Here is a 24,491-nt window from a genome sequence, read left to right on the forward strand (position 1 = left end):
TCATGTACACAATACTTAGGCAATCAAGTTCCCAGCAGCTAGCAATATTATGTTTGAGTTGGGGTAAAGAGCATGTTCCAGAGAGAGTTTAGGAAACTAAAGATGAAGAAGAAATTGAAGCAGGTTATGGAATGCAAAAGCCTTTTTTGTTTGTTTCTTTCTTTCTTTTAATAGAACCAGGAGCAATGGTTTATTTGGAGTTGTTTCGGGAAACATTTTGTGTTAATATCTGTGGCGCATTAAACTGTATCCAAAATCTCTATGGAGACCACAATACAGGTACTTCAAGAAATTGCTTTGCAGCTCCCTTAGAGCAAATATTTATGGTATACATGTGACTTTTCATCTGCAGTGGTACAACGTACTTTCAACCACCTTGCCTCAGCATATCTTTCCTTCTACTTTGTTATTATGTGATATCATAAACTGTTTTACATGTTTTATGCTATTTCTCTTATTCTTTCTTTATGAGAAATATTAACATATTTAGCTTAGACTTGTGGAGCCAAGGTAATGAGTTTTGGTCTTTAAGGCTATATCTTCTGAAATAACATATCTGTGGAAAATCTTTGTGATTCAGCCTTTTGGTCATGTGGTTGCACAAGTCCAATGTTTGTTGTTTGTGAGCTCTTACACCAACTTGAGTTGTCTGTAGTCTTATGACTTTAGTTTTATAGGTCATATATTCAGTTGCTGCTGGTACGTGCGATATCTAACTATACTTGCTCGGTTTCCTCTCGGTACGGACTTTCACAACTGCGGAATGCACTCCAACCATCCACAGATGGCCTTGGTTCATGTTACATTGTTTTATCTTGTCTTATGCGTGCCACAAAGATTTCCCAAGTCTTAAACAACTGCTGCGTGTCAATCAGCCACTTTTATTTAGCAGATCATTTTTTGTCTACTGTACTTTGTTGTACTTATCTGAGCACGCTCTGGCTGATCTACTGGCAGGGTTGATTCTTTTTTCCTTCCCCCTTTTCTGTTCACACGAGTGTGACTCAGTGGCTTTATGTGGGTATTGAGTACTGGAGTTCCAGCAGAGGATATTTCATAGTCACTCAGTGCAACAGCCATCATTGGAGGCTATACCTTTGGTAAATGTGAGTGTAATAAAATATCTTATTTGTGATTGGGTGTTGAACTAATCCGTAATTACTGATTATATAAGATGCTGAACTCTGTTTTGCATTCATGACAGATTGATTACGTAAAAATGTGCTGGCAACTCACTATGCTTGTAAGGCTGGGGAGGGGGGAATGGTTACACAAGTGGTTACAGGTATATTTCTGAAATCTGGCATAGGAAAACAGCAAATGACAGCAGCAGAACGGGTGCCAAATCTGTCTGACTAGACGATCTTCATCACTAGCTTTTGTTATTAAGAAGATCTTTTCCTGCCTAGCAGTTTGCTGTTCTTCCCTGAATGCCTGATGTTCTAGGTGCAAGATAGTTTTCGTTACCATTGTGTGAGCCAGAGATATACTGGGGAAAGCCTGTGAGCTCTCCATTGAGAAAATTCATTTAATGGTGTGTAATGGAGTTTTAACTCTACTGGAAACCTAACTGGCAAGGCTAAAGATTTTGGATTCTAAGATACAGTATAAGAGTTTGCTCTGCAAGGGGATTAACAACTCAGGCATAGTGGCTGGCAGTATGTTTGAGGATGCATAGCTGAGCTCAAAGAATTATCTAGGCAGACTTACAGAAATGCATGTTGTTTACTTATGGGCATTCTTTATTTTCATTATAGTACTACAAAAGTTAATAAGGAATGAACTCTTAAGACCATACGGACTGACAGGCTGACCAACTTCTAATACAAAGGGTTAAATTGAAGGTGCATGTTTTATAAACACAGTAGAGGGGTCTTGGGGTATGTCTGAGTGTGGCATCTTTTACATAAAAGTTAATAAATTTTAAAAATAAAAATTACATTCAAATGCTACAAAATACGGAAAGAAATGTTAGGAGAAAGGAATTACATAAAATGAAAACTAGTCAGGAGAGGAAGAGGGAGTAAAATCACAATTCCTTTAAGGGCATTATGTACTTACACAGTGCCACTGTAAAATGTATGAATGTGTCTGAGACCTCTGTATAAGTTATGCACCTAGATGTGCATATTTAGAGCCATTTCTGTAAGGTCTTGAATCTTAGTTGGAGCTGCTATAAATTGGTCAAAAGCTAGTGAGAAAAGTATATTCTGATTAAAGATATTCTTCTTTTCATCAGTGCTGGTAAGTTGTGGAGTGAGGTTCTACACATTCTGTTCTTCATTGTTCTCATTGACCCTCTAAAATAGCGAATTAGGACAAAGCATAGTGAATTTGTAGGTGATTCTAATTAAGCAGAGCCTTGCAGACATGTCAAAGGACATGATGAAAACTTAAGAAGAGCCCAATACACAGGAAAACAGTATAAATAACAGGACGCAATTCAGTATAGACTAGTGCAGGGTTATACGTTTAAGCAGAAACAATAAGTAAACACAGCATGAAGAACAGTATGCTGGCGAACTAAGAGTATTAAAAAGGGATTTGAAAGTTATGGGTCCTAGACTGAAAGTATATCAGTGTTAATATACGGCTGGCACGAAAATAAATATGCTCAAGAGTCTGCGAAAAGGTTTTTTTCCACTCTTGCTGTTTTCAGCTAGAGTCCTCTGTATACTTTTAAGCACTTAATTTCAAAAGTCAAGGAAAAATTGGTAGAGAGGAACCAAAGGAAAGCCACAAAACAGATGCTGAAAAATTAGCCTGTGAGGAAGACAGGAAAACTCATGTTTCTTTAGCCCAAAGAGGGACATGCTAATTTAGAGATCTACAGTCTTCAAATATATAAAAGATTTCTGAAGCGAAGGACCTTCTTATCCGTGGTGTTAGGATAAGAAACGGTAGGTTGAAGTTGAAGAGATGATGATCCAGGTTAGACATTTTTCTTAATGTTCTAATGATGGGTAGCTAAGAAGTGGATTATCTGGGGCGGCTGAGTAATCAATTTCTGGAGGTCTCTAGGAGTGGGCATGACAAGAATATTGTAAATAATCATCTGTCCTAGGATGGAATAACGAACCAGATGACCACTTCAGGCACCTTTCAGTCCTGTTTGTTGGTGTCTTTGTGATTCTCTCAATTCCTTTCAAAAATATCAGAGATAAGGGTGCGCAGCTCCTCACAGCTCAGGTTATAAAGATATCACACTTAAATCTAGTTCAGCACTTTATGGCTTTTGGTTGGATAAATATTTGATTTCTTGATTTATGTTAATTAACATCATGTTTATTTTCATCGTCTGTTTTACATTTGGGCCTGTAGACCTCAGTGGAGATTAAGAAGCCATTAATATATTTAATATTAAAAACATAATATTCACAAATGTTCAGTGGAAAAAGAAAGGACAGTTGGTGAGGGAGGATCATGATTATATTGGTCCCATTGTACAAACAACTATAAATGAGTAGTCAGCTGCCGACTGGTGAAGTTGAAGAGAACTCAGTGAAGTTGGGTACTTGGCGTTAGCTGGAAAGCCAGCCAAAGTGGTTTATTCCCCGGCAGAAATGCTTTGCCTGCGATGGAGCTGGGAAATGAGCCACTAAAGGCTCATGTTACTTTTGATGCTTTAAGCAAAGAGCTCCCTTCCCACAGCTGCACAATGTTTTAGTATGCAGGATGAAGCTGTGGGACTCTTCTAAACTTCTAAATATAAATCTGCTGGTTGGTTTGTTGTTGTTTGGGGGTTTTTGTGTTTTGTTTTGTTTTTTAATTGTGATGTTCATCTCTGGAGTATTAAAATTCATGGGAAATGGGACATAGTAGTTAGGAATGGGCTATGTTTTAGAAGGTCTTGCTCCTTAGAGCTGTTTAGAAATCCATAAGTGATTACATGGCTAGAGCAGCTCCTGAATTTGATAATTTAAATAATCTGTTAACTACTAACAAAAAAAAAAAATCAGTCATTTATTTCCTAATTTCTAGGAATAGTATAATACATATGACAATCTTTACCATTTAAAAATAAACATCGAGATTCCTTGACTTCGGCAAAACACTGTTGAGACCAGATATTTCAAATTAAATGTTTTATGTCTTGATAATATGGTATTTCCTCATTAAGTGATAATTTACTAGAAAATATTAAAACTATTCGTATACCGTTGTTGATTACTGGGGATTAGAAAGTAATCAAAATCCATCTAAAAAGGTACTACAAAAGGGTTAATGCATAGGAAATACAGTTTTGATCCATAGACACATTTTTACATCAATTTTTAATAACTATTACTTGAATTTTTAATATTAACTGCAAAAATTCTCATAGCACCTTTTTTCCCTTCAGTCACAGGCCAATCATCATTCATCTAATAATGAAACTTATCAAGAAAGACTGGCACGATTAGAAGGTGATAAAGAGTCGCTCATATTGCAGGTATGTCTTAATATTGTCTATGTAGTTGGTATTCAGTGAATAAATGCTGAAGTGGCAAGAGTATTTTCCGTTGAACAAATGTTAGCAGGTCATCAAATCTAACTGATGTTCAATCAGGAATTAATTTATAATTTGTCTAATCTATGTGATTGTTTTCGTTGTGGGGTAACTGGGTAAAGGAGGGGGGGTAGCAACAGTAAGAGTGAGAAAAATGATAAGGGAAGAAAAACAACTTAAAAATAAAGCAGTGAAGTCCCAAGACAGTGCTGTGGTGGTAGTGCTTCTCATTCTAGGTTTGCTAGGTTGTACCAGCTGATTTTCTAGGTTCTGCATGCCACCATTTTTAATTAACTGGAAGACTGGTAGGCAGAGAGAGCTGATATTTTTCCTGCCTGTATACTGTACCAAAGTTGCTTTACTTAAGGGTAAGTAAATGGATAAAAAGAAAACATGACAGTAAAATGCATGCCTAAGCTCTTCCAGGTTTCCCATTTCTCAGTTTACCGAGCCTTTTTCAAACAGATGCCGTGTCCCATGTAAGTTTTTTTCCTGTCGAAAATGTATGTTGTACAACTTAAAAGAATAAAACTTAATTCTTTTTTTTTTCCTGGATATTTTCGCTATTACTAAACTGTACGTTAAATGTTTTTTTAAAACTGAAGCTGGAGATTCTTTAAATGGTCTTTGCATATACTTTCTTTTTACGCTTACAAAAGCATATTTATAAGCATATATGTTTATATCAAACAAAACTATACTGGGTAGGTGTCCTCCCTACTTTCAGTCAGTAGTTTCTGTAAGCATGTTTTATCCTGTATGTTCTGTTCTCACTTGTGTTAATTTACTGAGCAGAATTCTCACTGCTGTTTTTAAACAAACAATAAAAGGTTTGTGAAACAGAAGTTTAGGTTTGGTTGGATTTTTTTGTTACTGTTAAACTAAAATTGCTATTACCAAATTTAGGGGGAAAAAAATAGTCCTGAATGAAAAACCAACTTATGGTTGGAATTATAGTGTTTAAGTGTGTGCTGCAAATTCCCTTTTTTTCTGATGGAGAATCAGGTTTGGAGAGACAATGTCACAACTGTGATTTATTAGAACAACTTTTATTAATCAAGTGGTTATTAACTGTCACATCTTGATTCACTCAGTACATTCACTTGTCACACAGTTCAGTCACACATGAGCAACTCATAATTGGAGCAACAATTAGGAGGCCAAACCCAGGTGTTTACTCAGAAGCAGAAGGTTGTACTGATGCACCTGTGGCTGTGTCCCTGAAGGACTTTGTTTCGTCACACATGTGTACAGTCCTGTAATCTTTGTCTGCAGACAGCAGCCGCTGGATGTGGTTCATGCTATACAGCTGGTTGGTGGTGGTCATATGTGCTGGTGGGCTTGTACAGATTTGGCAGAATCTTGGTGCTCAAAGTGTATCAGATTTTGAGGATTTAACAGCACAGCTCGCCAAACTCACAAAGAAGGGGTTTTTATAACATAGTTTGAAGACTTGCCTAGAGTTTTTTCCAAAAGAAGTGGAGTAAAATCAGATGTAAAAATTGTGTCTCTCTTGCCTTTTACTTCCATCACACCCCCATCAAATCAAGAGGCTTAGCCAATAGTTATGCATTTTCCTGTTCCACTGCACAGTGTTGAAGTAGAACTCTAAAAACCCCAGGCAAATAAGATAGATGAAAACCTCAGTCTGGTAGATGAACATCAACAACAACAAGGTGCCAAGGTGGAGCTGGGGTCATAACCTGGTTCACACCAGTTCTGCATATGCTATCTAGGCAGTGGAATATGAGGAACACAGGCAAATCCCATGCTGAGGTTACAGTGGCCTGAGGGAGTCTACGGGTACAAACCTGGCTTCTGGGTGTGACTATTGGCATGAAGGACGAGAAAGTGATGAGAAACAGGGCACCTCTGTTCTATAGCTCATGTTGCATTGTGCCAGTGCCTGTGGTCCACAGCTGGAATCTGTAGGGGGTATGGGGCTGGGAACACTCCAGTCCTGCATCAGACTTGCTGCAGAAGCTGCAGTACAAGGCACTTTGCCATAGGCACAGATAGTGCCCGTGATCTTTGTTCCCCAGGAATGTGTCAAACTGCACCTTGAAACCTGTGTCCACTCCTCAGTCTGTAGTGGAGGCTGGAAATACTACAGCAGCTGGGATCAGCTAGGACACCTTCTTACCAGCTCAGTGCCTGCATAGAGGAGCTAATATACTACTTCAGGTGCTTGGTTTGGTTTTGGTCGGTTTGGTTTGTTGTTTTTGTTGTTGTTGTTGTTCTTTTTTTGTTGTTGTTGTTTTGGTTTGGTTTTTATTCCACAAAGATCTTTTAAAACTTTATACTACTTGATTTTTAGCTAATTCTTCAATATGCCCCACTTTTATAGATACTTACAGAAAATACATTACCTGTGGGCTGACTTTTGTGGGTGTTGCACTATTATAGGCAAGATAGACTTGGCAGCATAGCATATGCTGGGGTTATGTTGTGTGTGCAGCTTACTGAAGAGTCTGGCAGATGTGATCCTGAACAGAGGGGAAAATATGAGCTCAAAGTGGCCAATGTGCCTCTCAGCCCAACTACTGGAACATCCAGCACATGCTTCTAAAGCTGCTAAGGTTTTACTAAATTCCTTTGCAGGTCACACTTGAGATACAGAGTTTTCCTTACAGGACCCTTTAAGTAGAGCTTGTTTTCTTTCTCTGAAACCTGCATCAGACTGAAGGAGAGGATTCAGTTTGTTTCTTCTTGCTTTCTGACCTCGCAGCGTTTGTGTGTGTTCCATCACTCATTTAATGGGAGCAAAACAAAAAAGGAGATAAACAACAGATTTCCTCGCGGGGAGTTCTCCCCCTGCCCCAGCTCGGATGTGTCCTCCTGCCATCTGCCTCCACCCACTCCTTCCTATCATCTCTCTCCTAGAGCCAACTACTTTAAAGGCATAAAAAGGCATAAAAATAAATAGACCTTTTTCCCTATTTCTCTGTTCATTTCCCAGGCATGCTTGTGATTATGTTTGCAGGTAAAACAAATGCAGATCAGCCAGTCACACCCTCTGCAGCTTCCCTGAAATGAACTCTGTTGTTCATCAGCTGGGTTTTAGAAATGGGTACATCTTAAAGATTTCACTTCCACATATTGTACTCGGTTTTTTTAACTCTAAATAAAGGTGTTGCAGGGTTGGACGTGAGAGCAGAGATAGGTTTTTGTAAACGCATTTCATTCAGAGTCTAAACACCTACGGTTGCTTTTTTTTTGTTTGAGATAACATTTTCCTAGTATAATCAAGGCTTTTAGATAAATAAATAGTAAAAATGAATGTACAAAGTGTATGTGCTGCTTAACATAGGAATTACTACTTGTTTTTCTTCACATCTTTCTAATGTTACCCTGAGTGTAGTTTTTTCAGCTTTGCAAGCTTTGAGTTCGGCTGCTGGGCTTTTCTTATTACGTCCTCACTGGTCTGTACCACCATTCCCACAGTTCTTTACCAGTATCGCTTATTGTTTCTTTTCCTGGGATTCATTGTCTGTATCTCACTTCTTTTGCTTTCATGTTTTGGCTTGCAAAGCCTGGGAATTTTTCTTGGAATAGAACTTTGCCTCTGCTAAAACATGCCTTTTACTCATTGCATTCTTTGTAACTTCAAAACGCTTTATTGATAGGTAAGCTGTGTTTCTGTTCTTGTAAGAAGTAAAGTAATTGGTTGGTTTCCGAATGAGCAGTTTTATTGTTTATCTGTTTTAGGGAGCGAAATGCCAATGGAACCTGAATGGCAATGCATGCTCCAAAACCACTTAAAATGCTTTTAGTATCCTATGTTCTTGTTTGTTGCATTCTCATTTTTCAGACTTCTGCATGAACTGACTCAGGCTACATATACGTAGTCTTCCATCTCTTCTAGAATGCTTCTTTTTTTTATATATTAAAACAAAATAATCGGCAGGTGGGGAGGGGCAGAGGGCGGGGTTGAAGCAAAACATAGGTAAGACTGAAAAATTGTCTATCTTGATAGAACAGGTTGTTCAGCGCAGAAAATTATTAAGCCACTGAGGACTTTAAAGAAGGACTTGCTTTTAAAAATGTGCATTTGGATGTTAATTGTATAAGGTAATTGAAACTTATTTACAGTCAGTTCGGTAGCATTGTGCTTCTCTTCTCAAATTACAGGTGAGTGTTCTTACAGACCAGGTGGAAGCTCAAGGAGAGAAAATCCGGGACTTAGAAATCTGTCTTGAGGGGCATCAGCTGAAACTGAACGCTACGGAAGAAATGCTTCAACAGGTAAAAATCTGTGTTGGAAAAAATATTGCATCATCTTCTCTGACAAAGGGGTGAACATATATGGTCAGCTTGCCTGCATGTGTGAGTGAGTTTGGCAACAAGATTAAACAGGGAGAAAAAAGCCTATTTTATTGTTCTCTTGCCGCTTTGCACTTTTTTTTTTTTTTGCAAGAAATGTTTCTTTGTTTTCTTATTGCAGAAACGTTTTACTGCCTGGTTGCATAATACTGTACGTGGCAGCATGTAAAATGAAACTATTGTGTCTTATTTGTACTGTGCTGACGAATTAAGTTTGGACATGGTTGAGTAACTGGTTAGACAGGTTAAATGTATCTAATATATGTAGGAGTTATAGAATTAAGAAGTTTTATTTAAATATCTTCCATTTTCATATTACTTTGAAGCTGAACAGGTACAAAGTTGAAATTAACTATTGTCTCAGCTTTGGTTCGATAACAATTTTTGCTTAATTTAAAAGCTTTCCCCTTATTTTTGAAAGAAAATTGAGATATAAAGATATATTTTTCTTTATTTCAATCAACAGTTTCAGGCTATGTGATTTAATTTTTGCTCTTTCATGTTACGTGTTGAGGGAGCACAACAAATGATAAATTCAATACCTTACATTACGTGTGTTACTGCAGAGCTGGCGGGTCTGTCAATGCACAAGAACTTTCCCGAGTGCTATTTTCTGTTATTGCGGGTGCAGATCATCCACTGGTAATACAGTACATAGATCCCTCAAAATCTACGCCAGAAACTGGCAAGATAGATATTGCTCTTGATGAACTTCCTCCCCCCATCCAACATGTTGTGTTATAGATTTTCTCTTTTAGTCTATGTGTAATAAACACTTCTTTCTATGAACTATTCATACCTTTAAATTATATTGTGTTACTCTACGTAAACTTATTTTACTATGGTACGGGTCCATGTATGTAAAAGTAGCAGATTCTATAAGATAAACTTGTATCCTAAATCTTTGAAAGTTACAGTTCTCCAAGCTTTGCTACAAAAAACTTGTTCTTACACAACTTTTGCAGCCCAAAATGCCTCCAGCCGGGAAAAGCTTCATTCTCAAATGAGGGGACATTTTTAAAAAATGCAAATAGTGAGTGCACTTAGTTTTTCAGTGAGATCTGAAGTGAAATTCAAAGAAAAGTATCTGTTTAAATTATGAAAATCTGTTTTCAAACTTCAGGAAGGCATTCACAATAGAGTGTACAAGTTTCCTGTTTCAGTCTAAAACTAAACGGTTGTTCTGTGACTTCTGCTAAAACTGTTTATTGTTTTTCTGGCTTAAAATTTTCTGCCCTGATAGTCTTCTGAGGAAATTGTGCATTTAAAGCTCAATTTAATAGAACACTGAAGCATCTGAAAATAGAATATAATATACATGTACATTGCTGTTTCAGTGAAAATGTTTGAATCTACCTGCCTGGCATTAACCACATGCACAAATTGCTGACAAAGCTGATCCTAAAGGGATAAGCTACACAAGTCTGCACTAAAGCTAAGGAAGTCAGAGAATCTCCAAGTATGTTTAACATAAACCTTAAATTTGTATTTTGAGATCACTTTGAGAGGCTGTAATTTTTTTCAAATGGAAGTAATTTCAAATTATTGTATTTTCTGTATACGTATTAGCAATAAGATCAAATTTGTTGATTCTTTTGTATCATAGTTTTGAGGTCTTGCATTTGAACATAACTTACAGAAATATTGACAGGCGTGCTTGTTGATCGCTAAATTCCTGAGTGACTGATCTCTCATGCTTACAGCATATATGATAGCTCAAGGTTTGGTTTGGTTTTTCAAAAGAAAGGATTATCTAGGCCATAACTTGGTAAAGATTTGTGTTTCATTTTAATCCTATGAGTTTGTCCATTTGAACTTTGCACAGAGACAGATATAAACACATACGCTTAGTATTTTAATTTTAGTGGGAGTGATGTATTTTCAATAATTGAACCAAAATTATATATTCAGTTTTGAACTGAGGTACTTAAATTTATGTTCTCACTGGAATGAGAAAAAATGATGTTGAGTTAGTTTTGTGAACAGTAAGAAGATAAAATTAAGTGAAATAGTAGAGGATGATGAGGGACAGGTACTTATGGTGTCTTTCTCACATGGCTTACATCCCCCAGTAGACAATGAGATATGGGAAACCCAAGTTATGTCTCTCAAAATCTCAAGTCAGAGAAATTATACATTTATTATGGCTCAACAGAGGGCCCTATTTCCTATAATTTATTTTCAAGGTTCTTTTCTCAGTTCATCTTGTTGAAAAGATTATCCTCTGCAGGGAATGAGTTGAGATTTGGAGAGAAAAGAATGACTTGATAATGTGATGATGGTGACGTTCATGTGAGATATGTGGCCAACAGGCCTTCTTGCAGCTAATTTGTCAAAAGTAGAGTGAGTATCTGGCCTGAGGGACTTCAACAGATTGATGGATCAGTCAGGTTTTGGTGAGAACTGGGTTCAGACCTCCTCAGCCAGCAGTTGCCAGTGTCCTATATGAGTGCTCATAATGCTTAACAGAGATACAAAACATACTGCAGTCGTCACTGAGTTTTTCTAGTCAAATTATCTAGTGGGTCTCTCAAGACAGTATTTATTTATTTTTACCATAAATTAATGTATTTCTAATAAGAAAAAATAACCTAGTGCTATGTACTTAAATCATCTTTCTTTTCAGAAAGACTTCTGTTATATTCCTGAGGTCCATGTATGTCGTGGTTTAACCCGAGCTAGCAATCAAAACCGTGATAGCCACTCGCTCACCCCCACATCACCTCCCCCCAGCCCCCCTTCTCAAAAGGGAGAAACTTGGTTTTTTACCTTTGTGAACTTAAGTCAACTGCTTCTTCAAAATGGAAAATGCAATGATAAAGATAATAGCTTGAAAAATCTCTAATGTATATTGGTAGAACTAAGCTAACTGCGGTATGGATGCGCGTATTGTTTACTTATCTGGGAAACCATATACCTGAGTCCAGGATAAGCACCGTCTTTTAAATTTTGGGAACTATGAGAAAAGTGACTCTTAATTAATTCTGTGCCCAAAATGCTACAATAAAAACAAAAATCCTACATTTTTTTGAGATAATTTAATGAAGATACCCTTTCTGTTGTGGAGCTGCCAGATATGTAATGCTGCCCTGCAAAACAGTTTTTGCTGAATCTGTGCTAGCAGAGACTTGTCCACTTTGTCAGGGTGGGGTTACTGGCTAAAACTCTTCTGGTTTATGATTTATGCACAGTTGTTTTGAACCCTGCTACGAAGTGATCATGGAAACACTTTGGAAGCAACAGCTAAAATAAACTTTATACAAATGACATAAAATGGCTGTTCAGCATTTAGGGTGGACATCTTGAGTGAGAAATAATAGCAACAGGCACTGCTGCTTCTTTGCAGAAAATCTTGATTCTTCATCACTCTCAGAGGACAGTGCAGGGTCCCTTAGTCAAAATGTGAGCTTCCAAGAAATGGGTCAAGCCAATCTAAAGGCCACTGCTACAAAAAGGAGAAGGCCTCATTCTCCTTTCATCCTTCTACCTGTTCTCACCCATCAGCTTCTGCAACTTATTTTATACTGACTCTCATGTTCATCAGACATTTTCCTCAATGTCTAAGAGGAAGCTAACTTTGGGTTTAAAAAGCAGGGGATGTTTTCCTGCTGGGTTAGTGAGCTGATACTGCTCACAGAAGAGGTCAAGGTGTGGCTTAAGGACAATGGTGAGATGTGATTTTGACCCGGCTGTTTATGAAACCACAGCCAAAGAAAATACAGCTCAGTAGCATTTGAGCAACAAGAGAATCCTGTGTAACAGATGCAGAGATGCCCTGGTGTGCACAGCTACAGATAATGCTCATGTGTTTTCATGAGATGTGGTGCTTATGGTGTCAAACTCAACACTTTGCTTTTGTAAGGATATTTGTTCCACTACAGACTCTAATCAAGAAAAAGCATTTTTCACCTTGAAGTTGTTTGCATTTGCTTTCTTTTAAACAAAGTAGGTCTTTCAAAAACTCATGAAAGTCAATGGTAAAATTTTAAATCAGTCTTTAAGTATAGTTCCTCTTTGGGACAAGAAACACATTTCCCTGGTCATCCTTTATAGTCAATGTTAAGAGAAAATTTTCTGGAGCATGACTGGGAGCAAGACGTCTCACTGAACTGCCTTCCAGTGGTAACTCCATCACACATTGCATGTGTAAAGAATATGGAAATGCCAGCCTGTGTGAATAAGTTCCCGCCTTGTGTCTTAGCATATTGTAATTAATGTATTCAAATAAAACAAACCAACTAAAACAAAACAAAACAAAAAAAGATAGAGGGAAAAAACCCACAAACAAACTCCTAGAATTACCCTATGAAAACAATTTCTGCTGTCACAGTCCATTTCCAGTATATCAGCTGCTTTAAAATGTAAAATTACAGCCAATTTTAGAGAAATTACAGCCAGTTTTAGAGAAGAATGATGTCTAAATGTATTGTTCTAAGTTAGTTTGTGGCATTTCTAAGTACTTTCTTCCAGTCAATTTTAAGAAATAAATATTTTTTTAAGAGAAGAGAGGATTTTGAACATCTGCTCTGTTAGCCGTAGGGGAACCTCCTATCAACTTTTCTTTCATGTGTACCATGTACAAATGTAGAGCAGCATTGGAAAGCGAAAGTGACTTTTGCTCTATAAAGCAGCCCACATTGTCCCATAAGAGAAAGTACCAGCCGTGCATAATGTAAACACATCGGTTTTATGGAATCAGTGCTGTCAATCTTGGCAGCTATGTTAAGTCAGGTTGAAAAGTGAATTTCCTGCACATACAGATTTCACTCCACAGTTCTTTTCAGTGCGTTTGTTACGGTAATTCTCCTGAGTTAGAATAGTTAGTTACTTCTTTGCTACTCCAGCGCTACATTGGATTTATTTAGCAGATACTAGTCCCTATGGAAGCTCTGTGGCATAAAATGTAACAGCGGACACTTTGCCAGTTAGAATGCTGGTCTGTGTGGAAATGTCTCTCCTGTACCTGACGTGTATCAAATCCTACATGTGGTTGGACTCTGTGTTTCCATCTTATTTCTGACACATAGTTGCAAGAAGCAATCCAGAGAACTCTTGTCTGATGGCTGCATTGTGTAAACGTCATTGTGTCCTCTATCAAGTAAATTCTGTTGCAAAGTACAAAGCACTTGGCTTTAGGCTTCCTTCTGTCTTAAAAATACACACGGAAACTAAAATGCTTGGATGCAGACAGGAGTGAATTTGTGTTTCTCACATCAGTTTATGGCCAACTTCTGTCTGGGTGCAAGGAGCAGGGACAGTGGGGCAGCCAGTGCCCGTTGTGAGGCACAGTGGAGAACTATTTAAAAACCAGTGGGTTAAAAGAATGCAGGGAGGAGCTGTACGAGAGTAGGAACTTGAATCCAATGCAGTCTAGTGTGTACCTGTTCTGGTTTTGCAGTTGTCTGATACTCAGGGGAGCCAGAATTCTGTCTTGGAGAGTATAAATCTGGTATGTATCTGTTTGCTTCTCAGGAACTTTGCTGGCTGGCAAGGATCATTCCTTCAGCTTTCAATTGCCTGAGTTATCTGATCTTAGATGAATTTCAGCACTTGTTTATAGCATGCAGTAACTTCTTTCCAGCAGCTAGCTCAGTGTTTCAGAGTTTGAAGTGTGCTCTGTGAGGCGTTCAGGTTCTGAGTGCGCTCTCAAGTCGTACAGCTTATCTATACAGGTGAGCATTACGCTGCTTTGTTATTTTACAGTTAACGGAGGCATGAATCTGCTCATCGGGCGTATGCAAAGGGCTGCTCAAACTGGCGGTGCAGTGGGAAGTTCTGTCCTTTCCGTTGCTTAACTATATTATGGGCAAATGGTGATTTGGAGGGCTGTAATTCACTCTGTGCCACTGACTTGCACCACTTCATGGTGATTACACATGGACATTGCTCTCAGCTGTGTTTTCAGTTAAGCAAATATCTTGTTTCTACCACAGCTGACACACAGCACTTCAAAAGTGCAGTCCTCATTAGTGGTGGTTCTTGCTGAATTTTGCTAACCAGGTAGGTAACTTGGTCACTCTGTCTGTCTCTACTATTTTAATAAGGGTGAAAAGTATGACATTTTTTAAGTGTTGTATTTTGTACAGTGCACAAGTGCAAAATGGGATCTTTGGGGTATTTTTTCCTCCTACTTTACGGTTTCTCAATCGGTGTATGGCATAATTGTTTCTTCTGTTTTGTGGAGTGCTGAATATCCTGGAATCTTCTGTGCTTGCAGCTGGCAGCCTAGAATAGTGCAGTGTCCTATTCCTCAGCTATTTTCTGTTGTATTAAATTTTATAAGAATTATGTATTTCCAAGACAACAAAACGTGAAAGTGAGATATACAGCATGTGCTTCAGTTTCATTGAGAATATTGAAAAGCATGATTAAATATTTTAAAAGTATACAGTGTGAATCTTAAAACTACAATTGTGTTTACAAATAGTTTACTGTTTATTTATGTGTCTGGTACCTGCATATCGTAGCTCCTGTGTGACTTATCTTTGTACTTACTCTACTCTAAAATAGCTTTTTTCCCTTAGTTTTCAAAGCTAAAAGTTGATTTAAGGAAAAAAAAAAAAAACAACTTTGATAAATTAATTTATAGTACATTTTAAAAATAAAACAAGTATGTCATTTATAAATAAGATTCCCTAGAATATGTTATATTTCTGTTCTGTACTTCAGCTCTTTAAGATCCTCCTAAAGCTGCTACAGTCCAAATTAGCATTTTGCATGTCTTATATTATCCTTTTTGCTTTAAAACCAATAACATAAATTTGTATTTTCTTTTTGTACAATTGCATATTTATTCTGGATGAATTCAAGTTGCATCATACCACTGAAATACACTATAATTTCTCTGTAACAAAATGGGTCACATTCTTAATGAGCTGTTCACTGTGAGCATCTGCTTGAAGATGAAAATAATTGCTTCCAGATGTTACCATTTCAGGATGGGACATTTACTTTAAAGGGCACTTTCTTTCAAAGCAAAAGTTAGACTCTCTAGATGCAAGAGACATTGTCAGCTGTTTTAAATCAGTGTAGCTCCCTGGAAAACAAACGAGGGATAGTTAGCTATTTTGTCTATTTTAAGGCAAGAGTTTTATGCCAGTTTACACTAGCTGGGAATCTGATTCTCCAGCTGCAGAGAAAACAATAAAAATCTGTTTGACTTGGTAAAAAACCCCAACAAATAAAAAGTCAGCTGCCTTTGTGTTCATTTATACCAGGCAGCACCTTAGTGTTCACATGGAGCTACTGAACTCAGAATGTGAGGAGCAGGGTATTACTCTCCATTGCATAACTAAGTGTAATTTGGGAGCCTATAGAAAAAATAAGGAGTAACACAAGATGGGTGCACTCAAAGGATAGATCTTTTGTTAAAAATCCCTAGGGGATTCCATGTCTCTTTGCCTTATTAAGAAATCTTCCTGTTGTATCGTGGAACACCATGTCAGTGTCGGAAAAAAATTCTGCATGTTGTTTCAGTTCAACAATGCATAGAGTTGGTCCATGTGGCCAAAGTCACCTCATTCTGCTTGCTTTTCTGATGTTCAGTGGCCTTATTTCACACCAAAGTTCTCATTTATAGCTATGTCTCCATCTGCAAAGTCTGCTATGTTAACAGCTGTATGGTTTCTGTTCCAATCTGGAATGGGATGGGCTTCTGGAACTCTGCAAATTGGTGTGTTTCTGGAAGATAGAGGAGTTATTTGTATTTTCAATTGTAATTTGTAATCACCTTTGTAGAAAGCAGCTACTAGTGGGATTTCATTAGGTGACTGCTTCTTTGAGTATCTCAATAAAAAAGTGTTGAGGGTTTTGATTGCGGGGTGACAATAAAACCCTGGCAGATGTATTGTTAACCACCTCTCCTCCCCCCACCTCCCCCTTTCGCCCTTTCTCCCCACTTCCCACTCAGGACAGGCGATCGGGAGGGAAAGAAGGACAGAGAGAAGAGAGTTGGAAAAATTAAAAATGTTTTACTAAAGAATAGAGAAAATAATACAAAATATACAAAACCAATCTTGAAAGTCTCAGCAACTGCAGAGCTGGCACCCAAAGTCCTGGATTGGACTCTGCAGCCAACCGGAGCTGGATTCAGTCTCTCACTAGGCCTCAGTTCGCAGGGACGACTGGCAAGGTCCTCTCCTAATGTCGGCCATAAGCAAAAGGGAAAAGGGATGAGATCCTCATGATCTCCAACTTTTATGTAAAGTATTCACATGAATGGAATGTTATACACAGTTGGTCAGTTTCTTGGTCACCTGTTTCTCGTTGCCCCTCTCGTGAGATGTCCATCCATGCTTATCATTAACTTCGCATTCCATTGCTAGGTTTACCAAAACATGTGTCTGGTTCTCCAGGAAAATGCAGCTAATATGAAGGCTTTAGCTGACAGGCAAATTCACTAAAAGAGAAACTTGTTTTTTAACAAAACCAGGACAAAAAGTCAGTGTGCTATCTTTTCCTGATTAGTGCTTGATTTACTTCATTCAGGAAAAATTAAAAAAAAAAAGGCTACATTTCTGTTTATTTTCCCATCCATACGCAAATACAATTGTCAATGTCAGCAGGAATGGGCATGGCACTGGGAATAGTGGGTGGCTTAGATAATTGGTGTTGCAATGCAGATGCACGTTTAGTACTATTTTAAATTTGGACAGTATTCCCCACCAGACTGAAACAATTTACATGTGAAGCAGATTTGGGTTCCAAATAAACTTTAACTATATAATTTTTAAAATTTACTTTGTGGCTTCCTTGGCTCTAAGCCATAGTCTACAACATACGATACAGTTTGTGGAAGAGTTGAGAAAAGGGTGATGGACGGGGCAGTTTCTGATCACTCAATAACATCAGGATAGATCCAGAATAACTTCCGTTAAGTCATTTCTGCATAATTCAAAGCAGAATCTGCTGTGATTCCTCAGTGCGTTTCATACGATCAAAACACCACTGTGAGTTATGAGTTGCCATAAAGTTTTGCAACCATTTAGAAACCTACATTCTTTTGCCAAAATTAATTAAGCACTTGGAAAGTTACATATTGATTTTTTTTTTTAGTGAGGCTTAAACTCCTGAATGGATTTTTTTCCTCTTTGAAGACAGAGGCAAACAGAAGCATTTTATATATATCAAATACACTCGATTAAATTTTGGAAGTTTTTTTGCTTTTGCTTTCTGAAAACTGAAAGACGCAATGAAGGTGTGACTATTGAATGCCTTCCAAACGCAGTGATATCGCCCTGTCCAAAGTGTGCCTTTCTCTGCAATCTGAAACACAACCTTGGTGCACACAAGCAAAAGTCATGGCCACTTGTTCCTCCTTTACGCTGTTACTCATTTTAGACACTGCCTTTTAGAGTCCAGTCAAGGCGCACACACTGTCCAATCACTGCTGTTCTCTCCATGGTGTGTAGCCTTCAAAAGTTAACAACTACTACATGGTGTAAACTTTCATGTACTTTTAGCATGACTGAAGAAATGCTCCCTGTCTTTGGCACTCCGTTTTGGTTAGGGTGCTCATTCTGTAATACGTACTTTCTTGAATAACACATGGTAAAAAGTTCTAAAAATGTTTCATTGTAATATTAAAATGCAGCTTTGTCTGATGAGTATTTTAGGAAGTAGTGAACTGGTTTGTAATGTGTCACGTGAAGGTCTCTATGTCATTATGCAGTTTATGTTTGTTCAGCCTTAGTACTGTTTTCTGATTTCATGTGTCACCCAGGGATTAACTTTGCCACATTTTCTTGAGATGGGGAGTGAAACACAGTGGTTTAGTGATTAACACAGGAGATCGGTTAGGAGAAAATAGCTGCAGAACCTGAGAAACACACAGTTCAAACAGTTCCAAGTGTACACACCGTGAAAAGAGGTAGAGAACTTTGCTTTCACATGAATTTGCCAATCACTCCATTATTTAGATTTTAGTTAGTTTTTCTTCTTGTAGTAAACACTTAAATATCTTGCTGTGGTGTTTTGTTGCTTTGTAAAGCACTAGCGAGTGTGAATTTTGAAGAAGATAGTGATTTTGCTTTTGTATTGAAAGCATTAAACACTGGGGTAGAGACTTTTCTAGGAGTCTGCCAGTAAATCACATAGCATTCTGTCAGTGTTCAAATAACTAACTGGAGAAAATGTTCTGCTTTGGTTTCAGGAGTTGCTAAGCCGAACATCACTGGAGACTCAGAAATTAGATCTAATGGCTGAAGTTTCAGACCTGAAGATTAAGCTGGTTGGTATGGAAAAGGAACAGAGTGAATATGAAGAGAAACAGAACAAAGCTGAGGTAAGTTTCTTTCATTAGCTTGTTTTATTTATATTTTTTCATTATATGTCTATGGTATGCTGTCATACACCTGGACTTTAGGCTGAAATCATCAGCATGCAATAGCATTTTCTGTGCTTACAGCACAATCTGTATCACTGGTGCTGTGAATTCAGTGAGGAATATGATTATGCATTTTTGGGATGCGGTTTCTTTTCCCCTCTCTCATTATACTTCAAAGGTTGCTGTTTGGCTTTAATCAAGGCACAAAGTCCCTTCCAGAAGCATACATTACAATTGGTGTTCGCTTAACCCCTTCCTTTCCACAGCAGCTGCACTGGCCTGGCTGTACGAGGCCTTCCAGCGCTCTTCTCTTTCCTTGTTCATGTGGCAGAGAAGACTCAACTCAGTAGTGTCAGGGGTGCTGCAGGTTATAGAGACCCTTTCTCATTTTAATGTGTTCACTCCACTTGGGAAGGAAAGGTGAGGGGCAGGGCATTTTCCCCAACTGAGCCTTTCCCCTTGTGGTTACATAATAAATAGAGGGAAAATATTACTTGCATTGGAGGAAATTCTAATCTTTACTCCCCTTCAGATGTGGTGAGTTCTGCACATGAAAGCAGCTTTGGTTTTTACTGTGCTTGTTAAGAAAGAGAGTGTGAAACGGGGAATCATATGAACAACATCCATTTCATGGTAGCGAACAGCAGGTGGGAGCTGGGAATGGAAGTGATCATGGAAGACAGTAATTCACACGAATTGCCATGTGTTGCCTTAGTGGTCCTGTACAGGGACCAACTAGCAGGAAGGATTACCTGGCAAGGGAGAATTACTAGGGCTGTGTGTTGGTCCAAGATTTATATGTTGTTGACCAAAAAAAAAAAACCACTTTCCACATTGACTTAGGAGAATTTGAAATCCAGGCAGTGTTAGAAAACTGTTTGCCCTCCATAATGTTGCTAGTGGAATATTTGATATCTATGCATAAGCAATTTACCTGCAGTGACATAATATGTTTGGGGTGTGTTTGTTTTTTCTGACTTATTTATCCTCTGAAGTTTTCTTTAGAGATTAAAAGATAGCTTGAAGAGTGCAATTTCTGGCAGAGGTTGCAAGCCAGAGAGGCACCAGCTGCTGGTTTTACCAGCTGTGGCCTTCTGATGCTCTTTCCCCCACAACTGTCCGTGTCTTGTGTACAGAACGCCTAAGCACTCACTCTCATACTACCTGAAAACCTAAACAGGTCTGTGCAGACGGCAGCCTGCTCCCAGCAGCCATCTTCCTGAGGGGCCTTCAGCACCTCCCATTCATTACCTGTCGAATACTGGGACCAGGCTCCTTAAATTCTCATAGGACATGCAGAGTCAACCTGACTCCTGGAAAGCAGCAAAGCTTTTGAGTGTATTTGCATTAACAGGACTTCTAAGCATCCCATAGGTCTGGGCCTGTGATGAGGGTGAGGGTACGACCTGCAAAACTCTGCTGCTGCTGCAACAAGGTGTGTGGCCCCCCTGGATGGAAAAGTTGAGTTTTACTGGCCTGGAAGCCTTTGTTGTATTGTTAAGTGATACGAAACATTCTTGCTGAGATGGAAAAGGACTCTAATCTGATGGAAAAGTCGAGAATAATTGAGTTAAGTGTGCCCTGAATTATTAACTACCCCAAGGTGTGATTAGATTTCTGCCTGTTGAAAGTCACAAACCTGTGTATACAAAGCAGGGAAAATGGATGTTTTAAGTAAAACTGTGGGAAATAAGCAGCATTGTTGATTTGCTCATTGAGCCATTTTCCAGATTATTTCAGGTTGGCCTGAATAAGCCTTAATCCAATTTGTCAAGATAAACAGGGCTTGTTTTCAGTCAAACTGGATGCTTACTTTAATTCTATGTTTTAACCCTATTTCAACTCCTTTTATCATAAATTTTACTAATTTTCAATACAAGCACAATTTCAAACATCAGAATGCAATTTATTAATATATTTTCTTTATACTATTAGACAACAACTGCCACTTAAATTTGGTAATATCTTTGCACATCTTCCTGAACTCCTTGCCTCCACTGCCCAACTAGATCTTTCTAGTGAAAGACCTTATGTACGTGAAGAGTTTACCATTAGTTTGTTCTTGTTCATACATACATACAGTTGTGTTGTGGTAACCTAATTGCTTCAAGTGAGACAGCTCTCCAAGCTGACAGTGACTGAATGACATTAATCTTGCTGTAATTGTATCTCTCAGTGTCATGGCTACTACAGTTTGCTCTTACAGTATATATGTAATGCCTCAAAATTTCATTTAGTACTTTTACATAAGTGGAACAAAGCTGTGGGTGACAGAACTAGAACAGAGACTGTAGCTGGCCAATTGCTGTTTTCAAGAGTGAGTTTAGGATTGACAGAGGTGAGCAGAACAGTGATTTGATGTATTTCCTACTATCAGAAATAATAGTCCTCAGTTTTCACCCTAGTGCATTTGTTACAGAGGCATCCAGTAGTTAAACCATTTTAAACAGCCTGTTAATTGTACTTCATAGCTGACCCTGCCATTTCTAAATATAATAACAGGCTCTAAAATGTTTAAAATTAAATGTGACATTGCAGAATAATTCAGCTAAAACATATTTGCTCTGTACTCTAATTTTGTGTCAGCATATATCACAGCAGCTGTTTCCAGTCATATACAATTTATCTGTAGAATTATTTCTCTGGTTGAGTTTGGAGGAAACAAAGCAAATTAAGGTATCCTTCTAAATATGAGCAAGTTTTAATATGTCAGATTCATTTCACTTTATCTTGTGCAGCTGTGGTTTAGTTTTGGTTTTACTTAGCAGCAAAGAGTTTATCAAGCATCTCTAACCTCCTCTCTAAGGTATTAGTTTCACACTGGATGCCACTGTCTCTGGCTCTTCAAAAGCACATGCTAAATTTAAAGTGCCATTTATTTATACATATAACACAGGGGCTAGAAGAACAGTTGGTTGTAAATGGACAGTCTCGCTCTTGGCTTTCTCATTTTAATTCCTTTTTTTTTTTTTTTTTCCCCGGAATAATCTACTTTCACCACAATGATGTGGTAAAGGTTTCTGAAATCCCACCTGAGGGAGTTTGTGTAACTTTCCTCCTATCTGAGAAACCTTAGAAATTTTGGAAATGTGTTTTCTTGATGTAGTGATGTATGAGAGAGCAGCATTGTCGAGCGATTAATGGCAGCCCAGATGCCTGCTCTACCTGAACACAGGCAAAAGAAACACCTGGCACTATCACGAGATTGCAGGATTAATTGTTCATTTCAACTTGCTTAACAGCCCTTCTTCTCCCCTACTTTTTTCTTTCCTAGTATGGGATAAGTTTTGTGAGTTTTGCTTTTTCATACTGAGGATCTGAAGTTTGCTATAAGCTGTTGGGAAGTGTTTTGCGGCTCTTGTGTGGACACCTCTGAATTAAGCACCTAGTGCGTAGTTACTTGTCATTTCAAAGAAACGAGTCAGTGAGCCACTGACTCCCACTGGGGAGGCTGGTGTGTTGTCTCACCTGAATCAAATTCAACATACAGTATGCTTGTGTTAATAAGTTTTCACGCTGTGAAAGCATCCTGAACATGAGAAGCCTTTTCTACCTTGAAACTATAAACAACTGTCAGGCAGTTGTGCAGCTGGAGTTCATCTGTTTCTCCACCATCAACCTCTTATCTTTCACTGCAATAAGAATTTCTCCCATTTCTGTACTCCTGAGTTAGCTCTGAGGGAACTCTGTATGGCCACAGAGTGTTTCCCATTCCTGTTTTTAATGTAAGGCAAACCAGAAGAGAATTACGAGGTGGCAGCAGAAGCGTTTCTGAACTCTCCCACGTTGCCACAGCTGGAGCAGCTGTCAGTTTGTGCATCTTGTTTGAGCAGTGGTTCTCCAGAACCTCGAATGGGTTAACAGTGTTCTCTGTCAAAGATGAGCAGAGACTAAAACCATGGTGCCAAAGAAAGCAAGAGATGTATGTGTGTCCTGCTGATTCCAGTCTCAGTGAGGCAGTAGCTGTTCCCTAGCTTGGAGATTATTTATACATATACATACACACACACACACATATTTATTCATATAAGTCTCCAGACAGGGAGTTGTAGTTACAGGAGCACTGTTGTGCATTGTAATGAAGAAAACAACAACAACAAAATTATGTTCTTCTGTCCACTAAAGACTTTCACACTCTTATGGGAGATGGATTAATCTCATCAAATTTATTCCACTTGAGGAATAAAACAAATTGTTAATGTACATGGAAACATATTGTTAATGTACATGAAAATTAAGAGAAAGGCACTCCAAACTTGTAATACCTGAGAAAATACCCAGAGCTATTTGCTACTAAGTTAGGGAATTTAAGTGAAATGTTAGATAGATTTTAATACTTGCCTTTGGTCTGCTTTCTACAGCTGGATTTTGTGTGTGTGTGTGTGTGTCACTGATAAACATAAAACCAAAAAGCTGGCCAGCACATCAATGCACTTTAAAGTCATTACTTGTCCTTGTGTGGTATCCCTTGATTTCTCCTATATATATCGCTTAACTCTTTCTCCATGCCAAGACACTGCCCAGCTGATAAGCTGGGTAATGGAGCCGTTCTTCTGACCCATGCTAGACCTGGAAACAATTATTTTACTAGTAAATTCTGTGTATAAATTGTGAAAGAGTCAGTTATGGCCTCAACTGAGCACTTGGCAGTTTCTTCCTAGTGGATGATTTGGAGGTGTAAATGAATGTAACAAGTCCCATTTCAGCAAAAGTGTGCCTCTGAGCCTGCATATTAAAATATGTTCCAATTTTTCCTCATATCTGACTTCATGTGACTGTGTACATTTCCAAAAATGAGGGATCAAATTATGATTTTCACATCAGAATCAGAATCATGAATTAGTCTAGAATATAGATTCTGTTCTATTTAAACTTTAGCCTTCTGCAGTATTCCAGATTTATACCTGTTTACATATACTTTATCAGAAGTCAAACACATAACCTGAGTTTTGTTTAGTTTGCTTTTCATGTGCTTCATGCATTTCTTTGGGCCGCAACTATAGAAATATCTTCTTTGTGTCACTTTCTTTCTCACGTGTCTCTTTGTTTTTTTTTTTCTCTTCTTCCCCTGTTTTCAGTCAGTAGTGAACCTGATCAGTGAGCTACAGGAGCAGATGTGTAGACTGCAGCTGGAAATTAATAGTAGAATCCAAGAAAGAAAGTCTCAAGATAGGAAACCAGACTTGACACCTAATGGTCCTCAGTCAAGTTCAAGATCAGTGGTAGAGACTCTCAGCCAGAAGAACTGTTCTCGGTGTGATGTACGAGCAGTACAGCTTAGCAGACGCCTGTGTATTGCCTCTTCTCCTAAATTTCACTAACCAGAGCTATGTTGTGAATTATTGGCATTAATCT

General features: G+C 38.3%; 1 protein-coding gene across 19 annotated transcripts in view; it reads left to right on the top strand.

The window, feature by feature from the left end:
• PPFIBP2 (PPFIA binding protein 2) overlaps window positions 1–24,491 on the top strand; it is a 105,849-nt gene that overhangs the window by 51,201 nt on the left and 30,157 nt on the right. For 12 of the 19 annotated variants that reach the window (XM_071808859.1, XM_071808858.1, XM_071808860.1 and 9 more), the window contains 4 exons: window positions 4,343–4,432; window positions 8,621–8,734; window positions 18,963–19,094; window positions 24,215–24,397. In XM_071808859.1, the coding sequence (XP_071664960.1) occupies window positions 4,343–4,432; window positions 8,621–8,734; window positions 18,963–19,094; window positions 24,215–24,397 (519 nt within the window). Of the gene's footprint in view, window positions 1–197; window positions 280–928; window positions 1,107–4,342; window positions 4,433–8,620; window positions 8,735–14,670; window positions 14,813–18,609; window positions 18,681–18,962; window positions 19,095–24,214; window positions 24,398–24,491 lie in introns of those variants that run through there. The other 7 variants (XM_071808865.1, XM_071808866.1, XM_071808877.1 and 4 more) reach the window with 5 other exon arrangements.

The sequence above is a fragment of the Patagioenas fasciata genome, chromosome 5 (genome assembly GCF_037038585.1).
Source record: "Patagioenas fasciata isolate bPatFas1 chromosome 5, bPatFas1.hap1, whole genome shotgun sequence".
Lineage (NCBI taxonomy): Eukaryota > Metazoa > Chordata > Aves > Columbiformes > Columbidae > Patagioenas > Patagioenas fasciata.